Raw genomic sequence first — 21,886 nt, 5'->3', positions numbered from 1 at the left:
CATGGCATTTTAACCCTTTAAATGGTTTCCATTGTTTCCATGGCAGCCTTGGGGTCCAATGAAGGACCCCTAAGGCTGCCTGTAGCAGATGCCTGGATGCATAGGCTGACTATTGGAATACAGGCAGTGCCCGGGTTACATACAAGATAGGGTCTGTAGGTTTGTTCTTAAGTTGAATTTGTATGTAAGTCGGAATTATATATTTTATCATTGTAATCCCAGCCAGAACTTTTTTGGTCTCTGTGACAATTGGATTTTAAAAATGTTGGGTTGTCATAAGACTCAGGATTAACACTAAAGCTTCATTACAGACGCCTGTGATATCTGTTACAGCTGATCATTGTAGCCTAGGACTAAAGTACAATAAATTACCAATATCCAGAGGTCCGTTTGTAACTAGGGGTCGTATGTAAGTCGGGTGTTCTTAAGTAGGGGACCGTCTGTATACTGCGATGCATCAGTATTGCATCATATTACATGCTGGGACAAAATTTTAAAAAGAAGGATAAAAGACCCCTAATACCATATCCAATGTAAAAATCACATAAAACATAAAAAAAAGTGAAAATCACCACAAAAACACTTCATATTTGGCATCGCCACATCCATAACAACCCATTTCATAAAATAAAATTGTTACTGAACCTGCAGCGTAAACGCTGTAAACAAAAAAAAAAGGAAAAAAACACACAAAAATGATATTTTCACATCCAACATTCCGAAAACAGGATAAAAAGTTATAAAAAAAAATCTACATTTACCCCCAATATGATAACTATAAAAAGTGCAACTTGCCCCACAAAAAACAAGTTCTAAAACCGCTCTGTAAGCAATAAAAAATAAAACTGTTCTACCTCTTAGAAGACGGCAATGCAAAAACAAGTGAATATCTCCCCAAATGAGTTCTGTATTCTGTAAAACAGGTGCAACATAAAAAAGCTACATAAATGGGGTATCGCAGTAATGGGGGGTGAGCCGTAAAATACAGATAACATCAATGCTATAAGATAAATAAAAGAAAAAATATCATTTTATTGTGAAAATATGAACATTCCATATGGAACCTCCATAGGGTTAGAACTAGAGAAGAGCGAGCACTAAAATGCTCGGGTACTCGTTATTCGAGACGAACTTTTCCAGATGCTCGAGTGCTCGTCTCGAATAACGAGCCCCATTGAAGTCAATGGGAGACTCGAGCATTTTTTTAATAAAACTGAACAGTAAAAGAACAGTGCGAAAAAAAAAATTCCAGATGTTTGCAGATGTTTTACTTGTAAGAACACATTGAAATAACACTATTCTTCACTTTGCAGGTGTTCGCGCGTGTCTCCCGCTAGGTTCAGAGATGTTCGGAACATCTGGAATGTGAAGAATATTGTTCTTTCAATGTGTTCTGCACTTAAATGGTCCTGTGTTCACTGTTTTTAATGTTTTAATTCTATTCTTCACATTGCAGGTGTGCGCGCGTGTCTCCCGATAGGTTCGGAGATACGCGCGCACAGCTGCAAAGTGAAGAATAGAATTAAAACATTAAAAACAGTGAATACAGGACCATTACATTGCAGAACACATTGAAAGAACAATATTCTTCACATTCCAGATGTTCCGAACATCTCCGAACCTAGCGGGAGATGCACGCGTGCACACCTGGAAAGTGAAGAATAGTGTTATTTCAATGTGTTCTTACAAGTAAAACATCTGCAAACATGTGTAATATTTTTTTTTTACAATAAAAATACTTTTATTCAATTTATTTTATTAATTTACTGCTCGATCTCGAGCCGGCGAGATACTCGTCCGAGTAACGAGCCGGTCCGAGTATGCTAATACTCCACCCAGCAGTATACTCGCTCATCTCTAGTTAGAACTCATGGGAGATGCCTAAAGGGTTAAAAACCTTTCCAGAGGCTGTTTCTGAATAGTTTGTGGGGTTCCGTTTTGGAAATATGGGGAGTTTTTAAAAAATAAAACTTTTAACAGTCCTATAAAAAAAAGTGAATAATTGAATCTGAATTTTTTTTGGAAATTTGCCGTTCCATTTCGAAGCCTCCGAACGTCGGAATAAAATAACGTAGTAAATGGAGGTCGACAAGAAGTAGACGGATGGTAAATGTTTATTAGTAACTGATTTGGGCTCTTAGATTAACCGTATGATGAGCATAACTTTTAGAAATCAGAAAACGACCCTTTTTTTTCAAAATTTTCACCAAATTTACAGTTTTATTTATTAAAAAAAAAAAAAATGCGAAACATATCAACCAAAACATTCCAGGAACGTGAAGCACAACACGTCACGAAAAAAAACGGAAACCACAGGAGGAATTCCAGCCTTCTAACGTTATCACCAAATGACATGGCAGATCCTGAAGGGGTTAATGCCGAGATTTTTCACTACATTTAGAAAATCTTTTCAGTAATTTTAACCCCTTTTACCTTCCCCTTTTTTTACGACATGGATTTTCTTCTTTTGTGAAATGGTTACAAAATACATTTGTTTCACTATTTTTTTTAACTCTTTAGATGTTCTGATCATTTAAATACATTTTGAAATATGTGCCAGATGTATATTTTTATTTCTTTTATTATATTAGAATTTATCAATTTTTTTTTATCTTTTAGAATTTTGTATTTAAATTATTATTTTTAATGAATTTTCTGTACTTTATATTTTAGATGTTGAAATCTTTCCTATGTTTTGTGCATTTTCTATTTCTTTCCCTGATGCATGGATTTCTAATTTCCATTTTATGTGGAGCCCGAAATTATTTTGATTTATTTTTTATTTTTTTTGTCAAATAATTAGATATTTAGAATTAACTAATTATAATAAACCTTTATATGGCGTCTTTTCTCCATTTATCCCCCTATAATTACTGTATTATACTGATTGTAAGTCAAATTTTTATTAAATTTACAAGTTTTGACACCCTAAGGCTTCACACATTGAGAAGCCATGAGCCATCAGGTGTCACACACCAAATGTCCTAAATTCATGGGTCATGTCCTGGTTAATCAGATATGTCCCTCTAAATTCTGGTCAAAATGGGGTGGTTAGTGTAAACCCCACCCAAAAGGGGCGTGTTCTATCCTCTATGGGAGACTGGGCCTAAATGAAATTCAGTAACAATCAATGTGGAGCTTCTAGAAGTTTCCTTATTCTCTTGTATCTCGATAAGACAGAAGTATTGAACTATTAATTTGATGGATTCCCTAAAATATCAGAGAATCCAAGAATTTTAGCATAGATTCCTTTTACTAACTGGTCCCAGACTGATTTCCGCTCCTTCCACTATTGTCTTTATATTTATTATAATATAGAACTTACGGAATGTTCTGGACAGTAATAAAATGGAACAATCCCAAGGATTTGAGTCTTTTTCATATTATCGGAGCCTCTAGGTGGCGCTATGTAAGAATCATTTCATCTTAATATAAAGTGATATGTTTCCAGCTTCTAATTCTCTCCATAAAATTGAAGGTTTTCACTTTAGGAATGGGGAAAGTTGGATACTGACTGTCGCTCCTCGTCTGGTGACAGATTATACTGTACGTCGCCCTCTCTCTCCCCATGTGGGCCTCGTTGCTGCTTCTCTCCAGAAACTGATCAGATAGAAGTTTCCGTCAATATATTTTTCTTTTTGAAGTTGTAAATGTTTTTTGCAGAAAATATGGTGCATGTAGTGCCATCTGCTGGCGGCTCAGGGAGCTGCAGGATTAGAGGAGATCGGGGCCTTTAAGTGAAACGTGATGAGAAGTGATGGATTCACTTGATGCAGTTTCTATGGAAGTTTCTGGGAAATGCTCAATGTATAGACCAATGGAGATGCACACTAGGGCGCTCAGGCATACGAGGCTATGTGCCTGTGGGGGGCGCCACTGGGTCACTCGTCTCCTCACCTGGAGGCCTAGAGTAGTGGAGTTTATCTTGTTACCTGCACCAGAGGCAGGAATTACATGAAAGCAGAGAGTGGAGGACAAGGTTACTGACCTTTCATGATCACTGGCAGGATGTGAAGGTGATGTGCAGTGACAGCACCGTCCCATGGAGACGGGAAATGGACCACAACATCGCTGCGGTACCAGGACGAGAGGTGGGGGGTCCCTGCACGTGGAGACAGACTGACACCTGTGACACTGGGTTACAGAGAAGAGAGATAATAGACCGAGACAGACAGACAGATATGAGACAGACAGATATGAGACAGACAGACAGACAGATATGAGACAGACAGAGACAGACAGACAGATATGAGACAGACAGACAGATATGAGACAGACAGATGTTGGATGTCTCCTGACCGTGTGTCTCCTCTCATGTCTTCCAGGTCGTGTCTTCAATGGTTCGGGGAAGCCGATAGATAACGGTCCTCCTGTCATGGCCGAAGACTTCTTGGACATCAATGGTGAGACTGCTACACAGTGAGGAGGGGGGCGCCACTGAGCTCATGTATGTTACCAGACTGGGGAGCAGAGAGTCATTGGCTCCGAAATAATCTCTTGTGCTCCTCAGGTCAGCCCATTAACCCTTTTGGGAGAACCTACCCGGAGGAGATGATCCAGACTGGAATCTCACCCATTGATGTCATGAACAGCATCGCTCGAGGCCAGAAGATCCCCATCTTCTCTGCAGCGGGGCTACCACACAACGAGGTCTGAGAGCTGGGGAGAGGGGGTACCCCAAATCTTACTACCTGTCCCCCAAGTGTCGGCGTGTCCCTGTCTTGTCCCTCAAGTATCAGCGTGTCCCTGTCCTGTCCCCCCAAGTGTCAGCGTGTCCCTGTCCTGTCCCCCCAAGTGTCAGCGTGTCCCTGTCTCCCCAAGTGTCAGCGTGTCTCTGTCCTGTCCCCCAAGTGTCAGCGTGTCCCTGTCCTGTCCCCCAAGTGTCAGTGTGTCCCTGTCCCCCATGTGTCAGCGTGTCCCTGCACTGTCTCCCCAAGTGTCAGCGTGTCCCTGTCTTGTCCCTCAAGTATCAGCGTGTCCCTGTCCTGTCTCCCCAAGTGTCAGCGTGTCCCTGTCCTGTCCCCCCAAGTGTCAGCGTGTCCCTGTCCCCCCAAGTGTCAGCGTGTCCCTGTCCTGTCTCCCCAAGTGTCAGCGTGTCCCTGTCCTGTCTCCCCAAGTGTCATCGTGTCCCTGTCCTGTCCCCCCAAGTGTCAGCGTGTCCCTGTCCCCCCAAGTGTCAGCGTGTCCCTGTCCTGTCTCCCCAAGTGTCAGCGTGTCCCTGTCCTGTCCCCCAAGTGTCAGCGTGTCCCTGTCCTGTCCCCCCAAGTGTCAGCGTGTGCCTGTCCTGTCCCCCCAAGTGTCAGCGTGTCCCTGTCCTGTCCCCCCAAGTGTCAGCGTGTCCCTGTCCTGTGCTCCCAAGTGTCAGCGTGTCCCTGTCCTGTGCTCCCAAGTGTCAGCGTGTCCCTGTCCTGTCCCCCAAGTGTCAGCGTGTCCCTGTCCTGTCCCCCAAGTGTCAGCGTATCCCTGTCCTGTCCCCCCAAGTGTCAGTGTGTCCCTGTCCCCCCAAGTGTCAGCGTGTCCCTGTCCTATACCCCAAGTGTCAGCGTGTCCCTGTCCTGTTCCCCAAGTGTCAGCGTGTCCCCGTCCTGTTCCCCAAGTGTCAGCGTGTCCCCGTCCTGTCCCCCAAGTGTCAGCGTGTCCCTGTCCTGTCCCCCAAGTGTCAGCGTGTCCCTGTCCTGTCCCCCAAGTGTCAGCGTGTCTCTGTCCTGTCCCCCAAGTGTCAGCGTGTCCCTGTCCTGTCCCCCAAGTGTCAGTGTGTCCCTGTCCCCCATGTGTCAGCGTGTCCCTGCACTGTCTCCCCAAGTGTCAGCGTGTCCCTGTCTTGTCCCTCAAGTATCAGCGTGTCCCTGTCCTGTCTCCCCAAGTGTCAGCGTGTCCCTGTCCTGTCCCCCCAAGTGTCAGCGTGTCCCTGTCCCCCCAAGTGTCAGCGTGTCCCTGTCCCCCCAAGTGTCAGCGTGTCCCTGTCCTGTCTCCCCAAGTGTCAGCGTGTCCCTGTCCTGTCTCCCCAAGTGTCAGCGTGTCCCTGTCCTGTCCCCCAAGTGTCAGCGTGTCCCTGTCCTGTCCCCCCAAGTGTCAGCGTGTGCCTGTCCTGTCCCCCCAAGTGTCAGCGTGTCCCTGTCCTGTCCCCCCAAGTGTCAGCGTGTCCCTGTCCTGTGCTCCCAAGTGTCAGCGTGTCCCTGTCCTGTGCTCCCAAGTGTCAGCGTGTCCCTGTCCTGTGCTCCCAAGTGTCAGCGTGTCCCTGTCCTGTCCCCCAAGTGTCAGCGTATCCCTGTCCTGTCCCCCCAAGTGTCAGTGTGTCCCTGTCCCCCCAAGTGTCAGCGTGTCCCTGTCCTATACCCCAAGTGTCAGCGTGTCCCTGTCCTGTTCCCCAAGTGTCAGCGTGTCCCCGTCCTGTTCCCCAAGTGTCAGCGTGTCCCTGTCCTGTCCCCCAAGTGTCAGCGTGTCCCTGTCCTGTCCCCCAAGTGTCAGCGTGTCCCTGTCCTGTCCCCCAAGTGTCAGCGTGTCCCTGTCCTGTCCCCCAAGTGTCAGCGTGTCCCTGTCCTGTCCCCCAAGTGTCAGCGTGTCCCTGTCCTGTCCCCCAAGTGTCAGCGTGTCCCCGTCCTGTCCCCCAAGTGTCAGCGTGTCCCTGTCCCCCAAGTGTCAGCGTGTCTCTGTCCCCTCTCCCAAGTGTCAGCGTGTCCCTGTCCTGTCCCCCAAGTGTCAGCGTGTCCCTGTCCTGTCCCCCAAGTGTCAGCGTGTCCCTGTCCTGTCCCCCCAAGTGTCGGCGTGTCCCTGTCCCCCCAAGTGTCGGTGGGTCCCTGTCCTGTCCCCCCAAGTGTCGGTGGGTCCCTGTCCTGTCCCCCCAAGTGTCGGTGGGTCCCTGTCCTGTCCCCCCAAGTGTCGGTGGGTCCCTGTACTGTCCCCCCAAGTGTCAGCGTGTCCCTGTCCTGTCCCCCAAGTGTCAGCGTGTCCCTGTCCTGTCCCCCAAGTGTCAGCGTATCCCTGTCCTGTCCCCCCAAGTGTCAGTGTGTCCCTGTCCCCCAAGTGTCAGCGTGTCCCTGTCCTATACCCCAAGTGTCAGCGTGTCCCTGTCCTGTTCCCCAAGTGTCAGCGTGTCCCTGTCCTGTCCCCCAAGTGTCAGCGTGTCCCTGTCCTGTCCCCCAAGTGTCAGCGTGTCCCCGTCCTGTCCCCCAAGTGTCAGCGTGTCCCTGTCCCCCAAGTGTCAGCGTGTCTCTGTCCCCTCTCCCAAGTGTCAGCGTGTCCCTGTCCTGTCCCCCAAGTGTCAGCGTGTCCCTGTCCTGTCCCCCAAGTGTCAGCGTGTCCCTGTCCTGTCCCCCAAGTGTCAGCGTATCCCTGTCCTGTCCCCCCAAGTGTCAGTGTGTCCCTGTCCCCCAAGTGTCAGCGTGTCCCTGTCCTATACCCCAAGTGTCAGCGTGTCCCTGTCCTGTTCCCCAAGTGTCAGCGTGTCCCTGTCCTGTCCCCCAAGTGTCAGCGTGTCCCTGTCCTGTCCCCCAAGTGTCAGCGTGTCCCCGTCCTGTCCCCCAAGTGTCAGCGTGTCCCTGTCCCCCAAGTGTCAGCGTGTCTCTGTCCCCTCTCCCAAGTGTCAGCGTGTCCCTGTCCTGTCCCCCAAGTGTCAGCGTGTCCCTGTCCTGTCCCCCAAGTGTCAGCGTGTCCCTGTCCTGTCCCCCAAGTGTCAGCGTGTCCCTGTCCTGTCCCCCAAGTGTCAGCGTGTCCCTGTCCTGTCCCCCAAGTGTCAGCGTGTCCCCGTCCTGTCCCCCAAGTGTCAGCGTGTCCCTGTCCCCCAAGTGTCAGCGTGTCTCTGTCCCCTCTCCCAAGTGTCAGCGTGTCCCTGTCCTGTCCCCCAAGTGTCAGCGTGTCCCTGTCCTGTCCCCCCAAGTGTCGGCGTGTCCCTGTCCCCCCAAGTGTCGGTGGGTCCCTGTCCTGTCCCCCCAAGTGTCGGTGGGTCCCTGTCCTGTCCCCCCAAGTGTCCGGGCGTGCCTTTCCTGTCCCCCTGACATGTCGGTGGGTCCCTGTCCTGTCCCCCCCAAGCGAATGAGCTGTATATGTTATTCTTCTGGGGTGCTGCATGTCTTCTGTGCACATACAATATGATTGTGGCCGGTGACCTGGAAGTTCTCGGAGCTGTAATTATCGGGGTGTCTCTTCCCCCACAGATTGCGGCACAGATCTGCAGACAGGCCGGACTGGTGAAGAAATCTAAGGACGTGATGGATTACCACGATGATAACTTTGCTATTGTGTTTGCTGCGATGGGTGTAAGTAGTAGATGATCACTGGACTATCCTCTCCAGTATGATGTGTAAGGGTTAATGGGTGACGCTGCCCCCCACAGGTCAACATGGAGACTGCACGATTCTTCAAGTCAGATTTTGAGGAAAATGGATCCATGGATAATGTGTGTCTGTTCCTGAATCTAGCCAATGATCCCACGTGAGTATCTACAGACAGTATCACACATGTTGTATCCCACTTGATAGGCTTAGATATACAGCTCAGTAGACAGTATCACACATGATAAGCTTAGATACATAGATCAGCATACTGTATCCCACGTGATAGGACTAGATACAAAGCTCAGAAGACAGGATCACAATGATAGGATGAGATACACAGATCAGCAGGCTGTATCACACATGAGAGTATCGCACTTAGATACACCCTCGGTGCAGTGACCCTGTTGCGCTGTTCCTCTTGTGCAGCATTGAGAGGATAATCACTCCGCGGCTGGCCCTGACAGAGGCCGAGTACCTGGCCTACCAGTGCGAGAAGCACGTCCTGGTCATCCTGACAGACATGAGCTCCTACGCCGAGGCTCTGCGTGAGGTAATGTCCTTCACCCCTGATGTGGGCACAGAAGTTGGATACTCGCAGAAGGTAATAACACTCCATGACCATTGAACTATCCTGTGATAGGTGTCAGCGGCTCGGGAGGAGGTACCAGGAAGACGAGGATTCCCCGGCTATATGTACACTGACCTGGCTACCATCTATGAACGAGCCGGCCGAGTGGAGGGCAGGAGCGGATCAATCACCCAGATCCCAATCCTAACCATGCCTAATGATGGTGGGTACCCAAGAAATCATCAACGCCTCTTCCACCTCACCAGGTCCTCAGCTTCTGGATCCTGGACAGTTGGGTCCAGTAATTTCTAGACCTTCTTCCTAGTCCATTTTTGGGGTCTCGGTATTTCCATCCTCTCATATTGGTAATTTGGTGTTTATGAAGATGTAATGAGGTGCCCTCTCTCCAGGTCCATCTTTGGACCTCTTGGGATCTTGTGATCTTGGGATCGTTTTCAGTTTTCTCCCTTGGGTAGAAGAGCTACTTTGCATACATTTTCCCAGAGAAATTTACAACAACTCTGAAATCCTCAATAAACATGGTCTCCCTCTACTTCTGCTTGAGAACGTGGACAATGACTATATGAATGAACCCTTGGGCTAGTGTGATCTTACTTCTTGAGTCTGGTGATCCAACATCTATTTCCATCTTCCAGATATTACTCACCCCATTCCTGACTTAACTGGTTTCATTACGGAAGGACAGATCTACGTGGACCGGCAACTTCACAACAGACAGGTGAGTCACCTCTCTCCATGATTCTCACCCTTTACCCTTCTTCCATGGTTATCCCTGTGCTAAACCATCTCCTTTAAGTACTCCTCTGAGTACAGGAGATTATGGAGATTATGGAGAACATGGTCTACAGCGTGTACTTCGAGTATCATCATTACATGTGTAGACGTATGTAAAATGTATTGATGAAGGCATCAAATATCTTTTAGATCTACCCTCCAATCAACGTGCTCCCATCTCTGTCCCGTCTCATGAAATCTGCTATTGGAGAAGGCATGACCAGGAAAGACCATGGAGATGTATCTAACCAGCTGGTATGTACACTGTGCCAACATAGAGTAATAGTAGTAGTAACTGGGCATAAAAAATAACAGGCCACCATGAAAAAAAGCCTAGAAAGTGGACCCAACGCACATCACTGACCTAATAGTGACCATACAAGAGAGTTAGAAAGTATACTCTTGATGGTTACTTCAGCAGTAATGTATCACAAGTTGTAGGACATCATATGGGCTGGATAGTTATGTGGTCTCACTCGGTGATAGATGACTCAGCATTTCATACCTGGTGGCCATCAGTCTGGTCACTGATGACAATGATACACTCAATGGTTGTTGGCTTGAAGTCAATGCCATGTCCTGGACACTCGGTGATTGTACAAAGAAATCACTCAATGTAGATCTTGTCCTATTCAGATATCAAACCATGGCTCCTATGACCAGGGCACTAGTTGTTGCCACTATGATGTCAGTATACATGACTACTCCAGCAAAAAAACCTCCATGCTGAGACCACCCCAGGCTGGACTAGATTTCCTAAATGAAATATGAGGAACTAGGCAATTTGAACTCTGCATGGTCATTGGAATGTCCTGGAGGAGAAGACGTTTTCTAGTAATCCTTGTCTTTGGTTCCACAGTATGCCTGTTATGCTATTGGGAAAGACGTCCAGGCTATGAAGGCCGTGGTGGGTGAAGAAGCTCTGTCCTCAGATGATCTCTTGTATCTGGAGTTCCTACAGAAGTTTGAGAAGCAGTTCATTGCTCAGGGTAAATAGAAGGGCTGTCCATCGTGGGGGTGATGGAGGATCCTCTATACTGGTTATTATGTTTATCGTAGGCTGTTCAGCCGTGTTAATTATTTCATGGGTTCCGTGTCCCTCCATTCCAAAGATTTCCAGTCCCCCACCAGTCAATGTACCATGCCCTTCAGTTAGGCAGGCCAAGCACTGATGTAAGACCACCGCAGTAATGACCTCAGTGGTTTCATCGTGTTATCACTAGATCTAGAAGAACAGAGAATGGTGGTGGATCTAGAAAGCTTGGCACTTGGAGTGGTCGGAGATTTGTGAGGTAGAATGTCTCCAGTAGATCCAGCAGATCCCTCTGATTACTGGCTATCTCTTTCTCTAGGCGCCTACGAGAACCGAAGCATATTCGAGTCATTGGATATCGGGTGGCAGCTTCTACGTATCTTCCCTAAGGAACTCCTTAAACGTATCCCAGAATCCATGCTGGCAGAGTTTTATCCAAGAGAATCCCGACCACAAGCTGAAGCCGTTACATTGAAGCACAAAGGAGCAGAAAAATGAATAGACCCATAATCTTACAATGCACACAACTATATAAATGAAAGGACCTCTTACCACACAACACGCACCCTATGAAACCTAAAGGACCACTAGTCCTAGAGTATAGTTGACATAACTGGTGCCCTCCATTCTGCTGTGGTATATCCACCTTCTCAATCATGGAAGCTTAACTCCCATATGTAAATAAGCGACAGACCTCTTATCTATAAAAGTACCCAGAGCAGTACAGTGGGCACCAGTAATGTTGACAATTTAGACCTAATGTTTCGCTTAAATTTAGTTTTTTGACTTGAGAGTCTCACATGAAGGAATGGACCACCAGGCCCTCATCAGTTCTACAGCTGAAAGGTCCTCTAATCCTATAAAACACACAGCTCCGATCATTAAAGTGTGCTCCGACCCAGAAAACTAAATTACATTGTCTCAATTATTATATTTATTTATTTTTTTGGGAAAACTATTGCCCCACTAATTTCTCTGTCTCCTTTGGTTGTGGTTAAAGGGGCGCTGTATATGTCCACTACAAGTGTAAAAGGGAATCAACCACCGTCATTAATTTTTTTATTAAATAAAAGCAAATTGTGATTATTTTTTAGGAGTCTGAATTTGTTTTCTACCTGTAGATTTCTGTTTTTCTTTTTGGATTTTTGCTTTATGGCCGCTACGTGGACCATAGGAACCTGTTGATTGGAGTGGAGTCATTGGGGGAGAGTTATCAGGGCTTGTATGGTACCTTTCTGGTGTAGAAGGACAGAAATAAGCGATCTACCAGGAATTACAATTTTCATTTCCACACAAGGTGGGGCCATGGCCCCTGCGCCTGTCCACCCGCTATAGGCCTGAATGGTCGCTGGTAATAGCGTAATCCTATGGTGGGCAATGATAACTGATAGGAAGGTGATGGTGCCCAGTGACTCCAGCTCTGCTCCTACAATGGAGATGTTTCCATCTCTACGGCAAAATGTAGCAGTGAGTGGGGCCCACCAGTAGCTCTGGGTCTTGGCTATGCCAGGTGGTGTTCTGACCTTGCCATCCGTGGTCAGGAAATCTTTACTCCGGCTTCGGCATTGCAGTCTCCAAAGACTAGAACTTACCTCTTGTCAAGTGTGGAAGATTATACTCCTGTTTTGTGGAGTTTAAAAAGGCCCGTTTCCAAAGCAGCTGGAGAGCAGAATATCATGGAAAGTCTATGACATCATCAAGGGTTCCTGCATCGAGAACACTTGTAGCATGAAGGTATACTGATTAATTCCAGTAGAGCTGAGGGATCTGACAGCATAGGTTCAACGCTCTTCAACATCTACATCCCTGAGCTTGGTCACAGTCCTAGAGTTCTCCTTGCACAATATGACTCTCCCTCCATGACTCTGAAGTTCAATATCTCCTATTGCTATTGTCACCAACTGAGAGAGGTCTTCAGGACAACCTGAAAATCCTGGAGAAATTCATCAGCACTTGGTCATTACCCATCATTCTCTAGAAAAACAACACCATGGTGTACCAGTGGAGAAGTAGATTAGCCAGGCTTTTCTCCTAAATGCTGAACAGCTGCCTACCGACAGTGATAGACAGGAACACATACCTGGGCCTGGAAATCCACCAATCAGGACAAACCATCCAGGTGTTCATGGACAAGGCCTGCAGAACCTTCCATGCAATCAAGTGACGATAGCATAGACTCAAACATCTCGTGATGGACACCATCATATCCCCCATTGTTCAATATGACAATGAGGTCCGGGGGCCACATACAAATCCAGACTGGTCACGGTGGGACTTTAGTACAAACAAAATATTCCACCTGGAGTTCTACAAACCAAGACTAACTCCAAACCGGGAGAAACTACTTGATCTACAGATCCTGAGCCACCACAGCCCGGCCATTGTGTCCACCACACCCCATGTCCCAATCCCTCATCTCCCTCTCCCACAATCCCCTAGTCTCAAAATGCAAATTTGCTTTTGTTCCTGATAATAAACATTCTTTTAATTAAATTCTACATCAACCATCTAACATCTTCACGTCATCTTATTGTAGGATTACCAGATGCTTGATAGGATGTTATATATGGATGTGAAATGTTATAGTTTTGATATCTAAACTACTAAAGTATAATAAAGGAGGATAAAGAAGCTTCTCTTCTGCCAGTTCCTGATCTCTTCCTCCAGTCAGTGATCTGAGTGCCCCTCGAGGGTCTGAGAGACAAGCCCGGGAGTGTCGTGCCTCTTCTCACATCCATCGTGCCAGACACAAGTCATGTCAGTCCGGGACACAATCTGTAGATGCTCCAGTAATTCTCCGGCCAGACGACCAGGGAGATAGATTCCAGCATCTAAGGAAACCTTATTTTGTGTTAATTGACAAGACCTGTCTGGCACCTTCACACTTGTGTTTTCAGAAGCCAAGGAATAGAAGGTGACTCACGAGTTCTGCGCTTAGTCTTCAGTATTGATATGGGGCGGATGGTCAGCCATGGGCAGGTCAAAGAGCAAACCTGGTCATAGACCTACAGGACGTGACAATGATTATTCATCTGGAAGCCACCAAATCCCCCTGGAGGTCAGGAACGAGAGATCGGACACGTTCATATTCAGCTGATAATCGTCTGTAGGTGTTGGAGGAAAAGTTTGCCTATAAATGTGTGCTAGATAATTCATCCTAAAGAATCTGCGTTTGTTGTCCACTGTCAGCACATAATTCATATGGTTTGTGTGATGAAAAGTCATAAGACATTCAAATATACTTACTGTATCAATTCCTTATAGGTTTTGTACATTTCTTCTTGCTGTCATTCAACAAGAAGCTTCATCTACTTCCCGTGGATAAAAACAGTCGGTCATCTGTTGTCACACAGGTGCACGGCTCGTAATATATCCCTGGTCATGTGATGTCACACAGGCACACGGCTGTTATATCCCTCCCTGGTCATGTGATGTCACGCATGTTCACGTCTCCTTATATCCCTGGTCATGTGGTGTCACACAGACACAGGTGCACGGCTCGTTATATCCCTGGTCATGTGGTGTCACACAGACACAGGTGCATGGCTCGTTATATCCCTGGTCATGTGGTGTCAGGCAGGTGGGGGGCTCATTGTGTCCCTCGTCATTTAGTGTCACAAAGATGCAGTGCTGGTTATATATCGCTGGTCATGTGATGTCACACAGGTGCACAGCTCGTTATACCCCTGGTCATGTGATGTTACACAGCTGCACGGCTCGTAATATCCCTGGTCATGTGGTGTCACACAGGTGTGTGGCTCGTTATATATATACTGGTCATGTGATGTCACACAGGTGCATGGTTCGTTATACTCATTGAGGTTCTCCATAGCAGGAGGTGGCTGGGCATAATCATTACTGCATCAGGACCTGCGTCCGGGGCCCCATCTGCTAGTGTAGTGGCTCGACCACTGGGCGACGCGCAGACACCTGGGTTCTACTCATTTTAAGATAGAGTCAAGGGAAAACCACATAACGGCACCGGTGATGGGCCAACAATGGAGAATGATTATAGAGACTAAATAAGTAGCTGTTGGCCCGGTGCCTGAGGAGACCCAAAGCCTCCTCTACCACCAAAATGATAAATGCCTCACAATATTACAGATTATGCCTGGGGCCAGAGGACTTCAATGTACTTGTCTGTCGACAGCCACAGTGTATCAGTTTCAGGTCAGGTACTTTACTTGTGGCTCGCACTCTGTATTATCAGGACTTCGGTTCCTGATTTTTTTGCTTCTATTTCCCTCCCCTCATGATTGTTTCTCCCTCTAAACCCATTTCTCCTTTTGTATCTACACTGAGAGATAAAGTCCCCTATACAAGCAAATGTTAATGATGACGTCATCAGATGCACCAAGATAAAAATATATTTTTCATTAAAAAGTAACATTTCTGTAATCAATAATTTCTAATCTGTGGGGTTGTCCAGCTTCAGAGGGAAGGAGAAACCATAATGAATCCATGAGGCTCTCCAGCTTCAGAGGGATGGAGAAACCATAATGAATCCATGAGGCTCTCCAGCTCCAGAGGGAAGAGAAACCATAATGAATCCATGAGGTTCTCCAGCTCCAGAGGGAAAGAGAAACCATAATGAATCCATGATGTTCTCCAGCTCCAGAGGGAAGGAGAAACCATAATGAATCCATGAGGCTCTCCAGCTTCAGAGGGATGGAGAAACCATAATGAATCCATGAGGCTCTCCAGCTCCAGAGGGAAGAGAAACCATAATGAATCCACGAGGCTCTCCAGCTCCAGAGGGATGGAGAAACCATAATGAATCCATGAGGCTCTCCAGCTCCAGAGGGAAGGAGAAACCATAATGAATCCATGAGGCTCTCCAGCTCCAGAGGGATGGAGAAACCATAATGAATCCATGAGGCTCTCCAGCTCCAGAGGGAAGGAGAAACCATAATGAATCCATGAGGCTCTCCAGCTCCAGAGGGATGGAGAAACCATAACAAATCCATGAGGCTCTCCAGCTCCAGAGGGAAGGAGAAACCATAATGAATCCATGAGGCTCTCCAGCTCCAGAGGGATGGAGAAACCATAACGAATCCATGAGGCTCTCCAGCTCCAGAGGGAAGGAGAAACCATAATGAATCCATGAGGCTCTCCAGCTCCAGAGGGATGGAGAAACCATAACGAATCCATGAGGCTCTCCAGCTCCAGAGGGAAGGAGAAACCATAATGAATCCATGAGGCTCTCCAGCTCCAGGTGGAAAGAGAAACCATATTGAATCCATGAGGCTCTCCAGCTCCAGAGAGATGGAGAAACCATATTGAATCCATGAGGCTCTCCAGCTCCAGAGGGATGGAGAAACCATATTGAATCTATGAGGTTCTCCAGCTCCAGAGGGATAGAGAAACCATAACAAATCCATGAGGCTCTCCAGCTCCAGAGGGAAGGAGAAACCATAATGAATCCATATATATTAGAGAAAAAGGGGAAAAGGGTGCACTCACATTCCTTTGGCTGGTCTGTAGCTTGGGGTCCTCTTCAATCCCGTGCTGCAACGGTATCTGGCATGTAGGGTAAATCCAAAGAAAGTTTGAAGAAAAACCGGAGCACTTGTGGGTAAAATCCAAAAAATTACTTTATTTAGTTTCCATTAAAAAACGCACATGGCTTGTGCATGAGAGGTGTAGGTTATAGTGGTGGAGACCTACGCGTTTCAGCTCACAGCGGAGCCTTAGTCATAATGAATCCATGAGGCTCTCCAGCTCCAGATGGATGAAGAAACCATAATGAATCCATGAGGCCCTCCAGCTCCAGAGGGATGGAGAAACCATAATGAATCCATGAGGCTCTCCAGCTCCAGAGGGAAGGAGAAACCATAATGAATCCATGAGGCTCTCCAGCTCCAGGTGGAAAGAGAAACCATAATGAATCCATGAGGCTCTCCAGCTCCAGAGGGAAGGAGAAACCATAATGAATCCATGAGGTTCTCCAGCTCCCGAGGGATGGAGAATCCATATTGAATCCATGAGGTTCTCTAGCTCAAGAGGGATGGAAAAACCATATTGAATCCATGAGGTTCTCCAGATACAAAGGGAGGGAAAGACCATAATGAATCCATGAGGCTCTCCAGCTCCAGAGGGATGAAGAAACCATAACGAATCCATGAGGTTATCCAGCTTCTGAGGGATGGAGAAACCATAATGAATCCATGAGGCTCTCCAGCTCCAGAGGGAATGAGAAACCATAATTAATCCATGAGGCTCTCCAGCTCCAGAGGGAATGAGAAACCATAATTAATCCATGAGGCTCTCCAGCTCCAGAGGGAAGGAGAAACCATAATGAATCCATGAGGCTCCCCAGCTCCAGAGGGATGAAGAAACCATAATGAATCCATGAGGTTATCCAGCTCCTGAGGGATGGAGAAACCATAATGAATCCATGAGGCTCTCCAGCTCCAGAGGGAATGAGAAACCATAATTAATCCATGAGGCTCTCCAGCTCCACATGGAAAGAGAAACCATATTGAATCTATGAGGCTCCCCAGCTCCAGAGGGATGGAGAAACCATAATGAATCCATGAGGCTCTCCAGCTCCAGAGGGATGAAGAAACCATAAGAAATCCATGAGGTTCTCCAGCTCCCGAGGGATGGAGAAACCATATTGAATCCACAAGGTTCTCCAGATCCAAAGGGAAGGAAAGACCATAATGAATCCATGAGGTTCTCTAGCTCCAGAGGGATGGAGAAACCATAATGAATCCATGAGGTTATCCAGCTCCTGAGGGATGGAGAAACCATAATGAATCCATGAGGCTCTCCAGCTCCAGAGGGATTGAAAAACCATAATGAATCCATGAGGCTCTCCAGTTCCAGAGGGAAGGAGAAACCATAATGAATCCATGAGGCTCTCTACCTCCAGAGAGATGGATAAACCATAATGAATCCATGAGGGTCTCCAGCTCCCGAGGGATGGAGAAACCATATTGAATCCACAAGGTTCTCCAGATCCAAAGGGAAGGAAAGACCATAATGAATCCATGAGGTTCTCAAGCTTCAGAAGGATATAGACACAATAACATTTCTGTGGAGTTTTGCACCTTCGGAGAGATGGAGACACTATAACTAATCTGTAGGGTTGTCCAGCTCCAGGGGCATGGAGACACATTAAGATATCTGCAAGATTCTCCACCTTGACAGGGATGGAGATACAACTAATCTGCAAGGTTCTCTAGCATCAAAGAGATGGAGACTCAACAACTAATCTGTGAGGTTCTCCAACTTTGAAAGGATTTAGACACAAGAATAGTTGCAGTTGAGCATTTGGATACAATTTATCTGGGACTTCAGAGTGTTCTGGAACTTTCTGCAGGTAAAGTGTTAAACTGAGCTCAGCCTTCAGCACTGATGTCCTGATAAACGCTGCAGCAAAAACTGGGAACTATCAGTAGACGGTGGTTTGTAGGATTCACAGCAGATCCACGTGACATGCTGGATATGATATGGGTTTCACTCCTCGCCCGGTGTTGTAGAGTACACGACTAGAGTGCATGTTCTTGTGTGAAATAATGTATAAATCTTATGACTTTTATGATCTTCCCTTCATACATCCAAAATTGCCACTTCCCTTATTGCGTCCCTAGGTTTATGATGTTAGGAGCAGCTGAGTAAACACCGTGCAGGGTTGGAATTATTATTGCATTTTACAAAGTCCTTGAAAAAGCCGCCTCCATTTGGTTTCAGTTCTGATTTTTAACCCTGTCCTAGAGGATCGGTCACAGGAGGTTGCCACAAACATGGCTATTTGACCTTTGTACCAATGATCTGGGAGTCTCTTTCCTTGGATTACACAGAAAACTCACTGGAATGGTGTAATACCTCATTTGTCCTGTGGTGGCGCTGCAGAGAAATGTAAGAATCCCCAGGCACTACTGGTGATCACTGGAGGTCCATGTTGAAAGTCACTAATTGGACACGTTTAAAGGAAATCAAAATCCATCAGGGACATTAGTCATAGATCTCTGCACTGTGACTGTGGGAATCTTGTTTTATTTGTTATCCATGGCCTCAATACTTCTAAAATCAACTTTAATAATTATGCTAATGATCCAGAAGAGCCTCTCTGTGACCCTCAGGAAAAATCCCTTTGAAATCTCCTTAAAAAATATTTAAATAACGCTTCATGACTTTAATTTTAAAAACATCATAATGGAAAATATAAAAATCTCATACATCACACCTCCCAAAATTGAAAGTCCGGAAAAAGCGATAAATATTGCAGCACACTGTGCCTTTAGCTTGCCCCTAATCCTACCCTCTAGTTTGCACACACACACCCCTTAACAGCCTCTAAATTATATAATGACCCCCTTTGTGGCCTCCATACTGAATCATTTCCAGAAGTGGCCCTTGCATAGTAAATTCTTCTTCTCTGATTCTTCCAAAGTGTAATGCGTCACCATTGCGTTTCCCCACTTACTGTATAATGTTCCTCTGATGTAGCCCACCAAACATTCCCCCATTCCTGAAGCCCCTATTACAATACTCCTGTTTATTGAGCCCCCAGATAAATTTCCCACCACCCCTTTTACTTGCCCGCTTTAATGTGTAATGTCCCGTAAGACTGGTCATTACTTGATTCAGCACCTTTAAACTAACATCAGGGTCTCATCTAATTTATACTGCAGCTATCCAATAATGAATCCTTTGCTGCCATCTACTGCCCAAAAGAAGTGTTTACTTGGTATTACATCATGCCTCCCACTAAGGAGTTAATGTGCTATCTATTTATGTTTTGTCTGAAGTCAACAGACAACCAATCCACTGCCTTACATGTGCCTGCAGGAAGGACTGTTATCAGCTTATTGTTGCTGTGTGGACTGTATCTGCCACTAAAGAGTTATTGCAAAGAATCCTGTTGACCAGTGTGATCCCTGGCTGCCGCTAACATCATGGCATCCCCTTCTCCATCTACTCAGGGATCCATTACCCCAACCATTACACTCCCACCTCCTAAGGGGGATCCGTTATCTACATGCAGCTTCTCCCTCTTCTTGTATCTCCCCACTGGCCCTGATGGGAGTGGACGAGGCCTGTTCTCCAGGGTCCCCACACTGCGTTCAGGCCCTGGTGGGGTAACATTGCAATCCCTTTCATGCCTTTAGCTCCAACTTGAAATCTCCCCCTGTCACCCCCACTAATAATGGTCCCATTAATCATTCCCCCTGTTAATTATAGCTCTGTTAATTATAGTCCTTTTTTATGTAAAATAATAAAAACCCAAACCTATTTATCACCTTTCCCCGTTTCTCCACATCACCCCTTTTCCTGCGCCATTCTCTGCCACTCTTCCTAGTGGCCCTAAGGCCAGCAGAGGCAATTACATCATCAGGCCACACTTCCTGGCCTATGAGTAGCATACACATAAGCATCAGATGAGCAATGGTGGAGCAGGAAGCTGTTAACTTCCTGCCCCATCATTACACACAACACTCTCTGAATCCGGCTGTTCGAGCTGTTATATGTGGTATCCTGAGGGCCAATACACCAGCTATAGAATAGTATGTTCCACTAACCAAAAGTAACCTCGCCCATAACCTCCTTTTGGAAAAGTTACTTTACCTTTCCAGCTCCTTTCTCCCCATCCCCTCCCTAAACTGATCCAAATTTTTTAATTTTTTTTGAAACTTTGCCAAATCCATCGTGCTGGAGAAAGGTTGATTGCAGCTCACAGGGAGGTCAGATCATCTCACCACCATATGGTTTCTTCACACCAATAGAGGACAGAGCTTCTTAAAGGGGTTGTCCGAGTTTTGAAAAAAAACTATAGGTGGCCGGGAGCGGGCTGCCTAAAACAATAAAGATGTACTTACCTTCCGGTGCCCTCCGCTATCCAGCGCTGCTGTCGCTCCGGGCGCCATGTAAACAAACTGCATTCAGCTTCCGGCCAGACCCGACAACCTTCCGGCCCCCGTATACAATGCTGTGTATAGAGACGAATAGGCGTACCCGGCCATGGCCGGCCGGAAGCTGAAGCTCCGGCTGCCATGTTTGTTTATATGGCGTCTGGACCGGAGCACCGGAAGGGCACCGGAAGGTAAGTACATCCTTATTGTTTTAAGCAGCCCGCTCCCGGCCACATATAGTTTTTTTTTCAAAACTCGGACAACCCCTTTAATAATGTTCTGTGCATGACCCCACTGATGATTGGAAGTAAGAGAAGAAACACAAACATAGAATTTTGAGATAATAGGAATCTTCTATCTCACCCCAAGTGCTTTATCCATATCAGTACATGGAATCATTGCTCTGTCTCATCCCATATCTCACCCTACTGAGGAGAGACCAGGCATTGATAGAGGCTACTGGAGCTTTATAGTGAATTGCTTGTTTGTTTTTCTTTATTTCACCCAAAGTGGAGAAAGTTAGGCAGCAGCTCACAGAGGTGTCAGCTTCCATCTCACCCCAGATGCTTTATTCACTTCATTAAACGTCAGTATGTTTTATAATTTAAAATGTGACAGAGGCTGCTGGAGATAACAGTAAGTTTCTATTTCACTCCAGTAAAGGTTCTTCTCTATAATGCCTCATATGTCCTTCAAAGTGAGAAAGCAGAGACACAGACTAAGACAGAGGCTGCTGCAGAAAAGGGAACGTTTCTATATAACTCCAAGTGCTTTATTTACTTTAATACAGATCAGTAATTATCTATAATGTCCAACATGATACTGCTGATGATTTAGATTGAGAAAGGAGAGGCACATGCCCAGCCAGAGGCTGCTGCAAATAATAGTAAGCTTCTATATCACCCCAAGTGCTTTATTAACTTCAATACAGATCAGTACTTCTCTACAATGTTCAATGTGATACTGCTGATGATGTATGTTGAGAAAGGTGTGACACAGGCCCAGGCAGAGGCTTCTGCAAAAAAAGTAAGCTTCTATGTAACCCCAAGTGCTTTTTTCACATCTTTAGAAATTAGTACTTTTTATAATAACCCAAATGACTTTGTTAATGCTTCTGAGTGAGAGAGGGGAGGCACAGTGGCTACTGGAGCTAAATGTAAGTTTCTATATCAGCCCAAATGCTTTATTCACATCATTACATATATATTATCTATAATGTCCCATATGATATGGCTGATGCCACAGGAAAGGAAAAATGCAGGTACAGACAGAGGCTGCTGGTAATAATAGTACATTTTCTATTTCACCCAAGTTAAGGTTTCATATCCTGTATGATCCTGCTGGGGTTTCAGAGTAA

General features: G+C 46.3%; 1 protein-coding gene across 1 annotated transcript in view; it reads left to right on the top strand.

Annotated features, from left to right (window-relative positions):
- ATP6V1B1 (ATPase H+ transporting V1 subunit B1) overlaps positions 1-11,755 on the top strand; it is a 47,217-nt gene extending 35,462 nt beyond the window's left edge. The window contains exons 5-14 of the mRNA XM_072126370.1: positions 4,326-4,403; positions 4,511-4,650; positions 8,154-8,255; positions 8,333-8,430; positions 8,700-8,823; positions 8,914-9,064; positions 9,498-9,580; positions 9,787-9,891; positions 10,496-10,625; positions 10,989-11,755. Coding sequence (XP_071982471.1) covers positions 4,326-4,403; positions 4,511-4,650; positions 8,154-8,255; positions 8,333-8,430; positions 8,700-8,823; positions 8,914-9,064; positions 9,498-9,580; positions 9,787-9,891; positions 10,496-10,625; positions 10,989-11,167 — 1,190 coding nt within the window. The 3' untranslated portion in view covers positions 11,168-11,755. The remainder of the gene's footprint in view (positions 1-4,325; positions 4,404-4,510; positions 4,651-8,153; positions 8,256-8,332; positions 8,431-8,699; positions 8,824-8,913; positions 9,065-9,497; positions 9,581-9,786; positions 9,892-10,495; positions 10,626-10,988) is intronic.
- The last annotated feature ends 10,131 nt before the right edge of the window (positions 11,756-21,886 follow it).

This window comes from Engystomops pustulosus, chromosome 1, assembly GCF_040894005.1.
Source record: "Engystomops pustulosus chromosome 1, aEngPut4.maternal, whole genome shotgun sequence".
In the NCBI taxonomy this organism is placed as follows: domain Eukaryota; kingdom Metazoa; phylum Chordata; class Amphibia; order Anura; family Leptodactylidae; genus Engystomops; species Engystomops pustulosus.
This window is presented reverse-complemented; position numbering and strand designations above follow the sequence as displayed.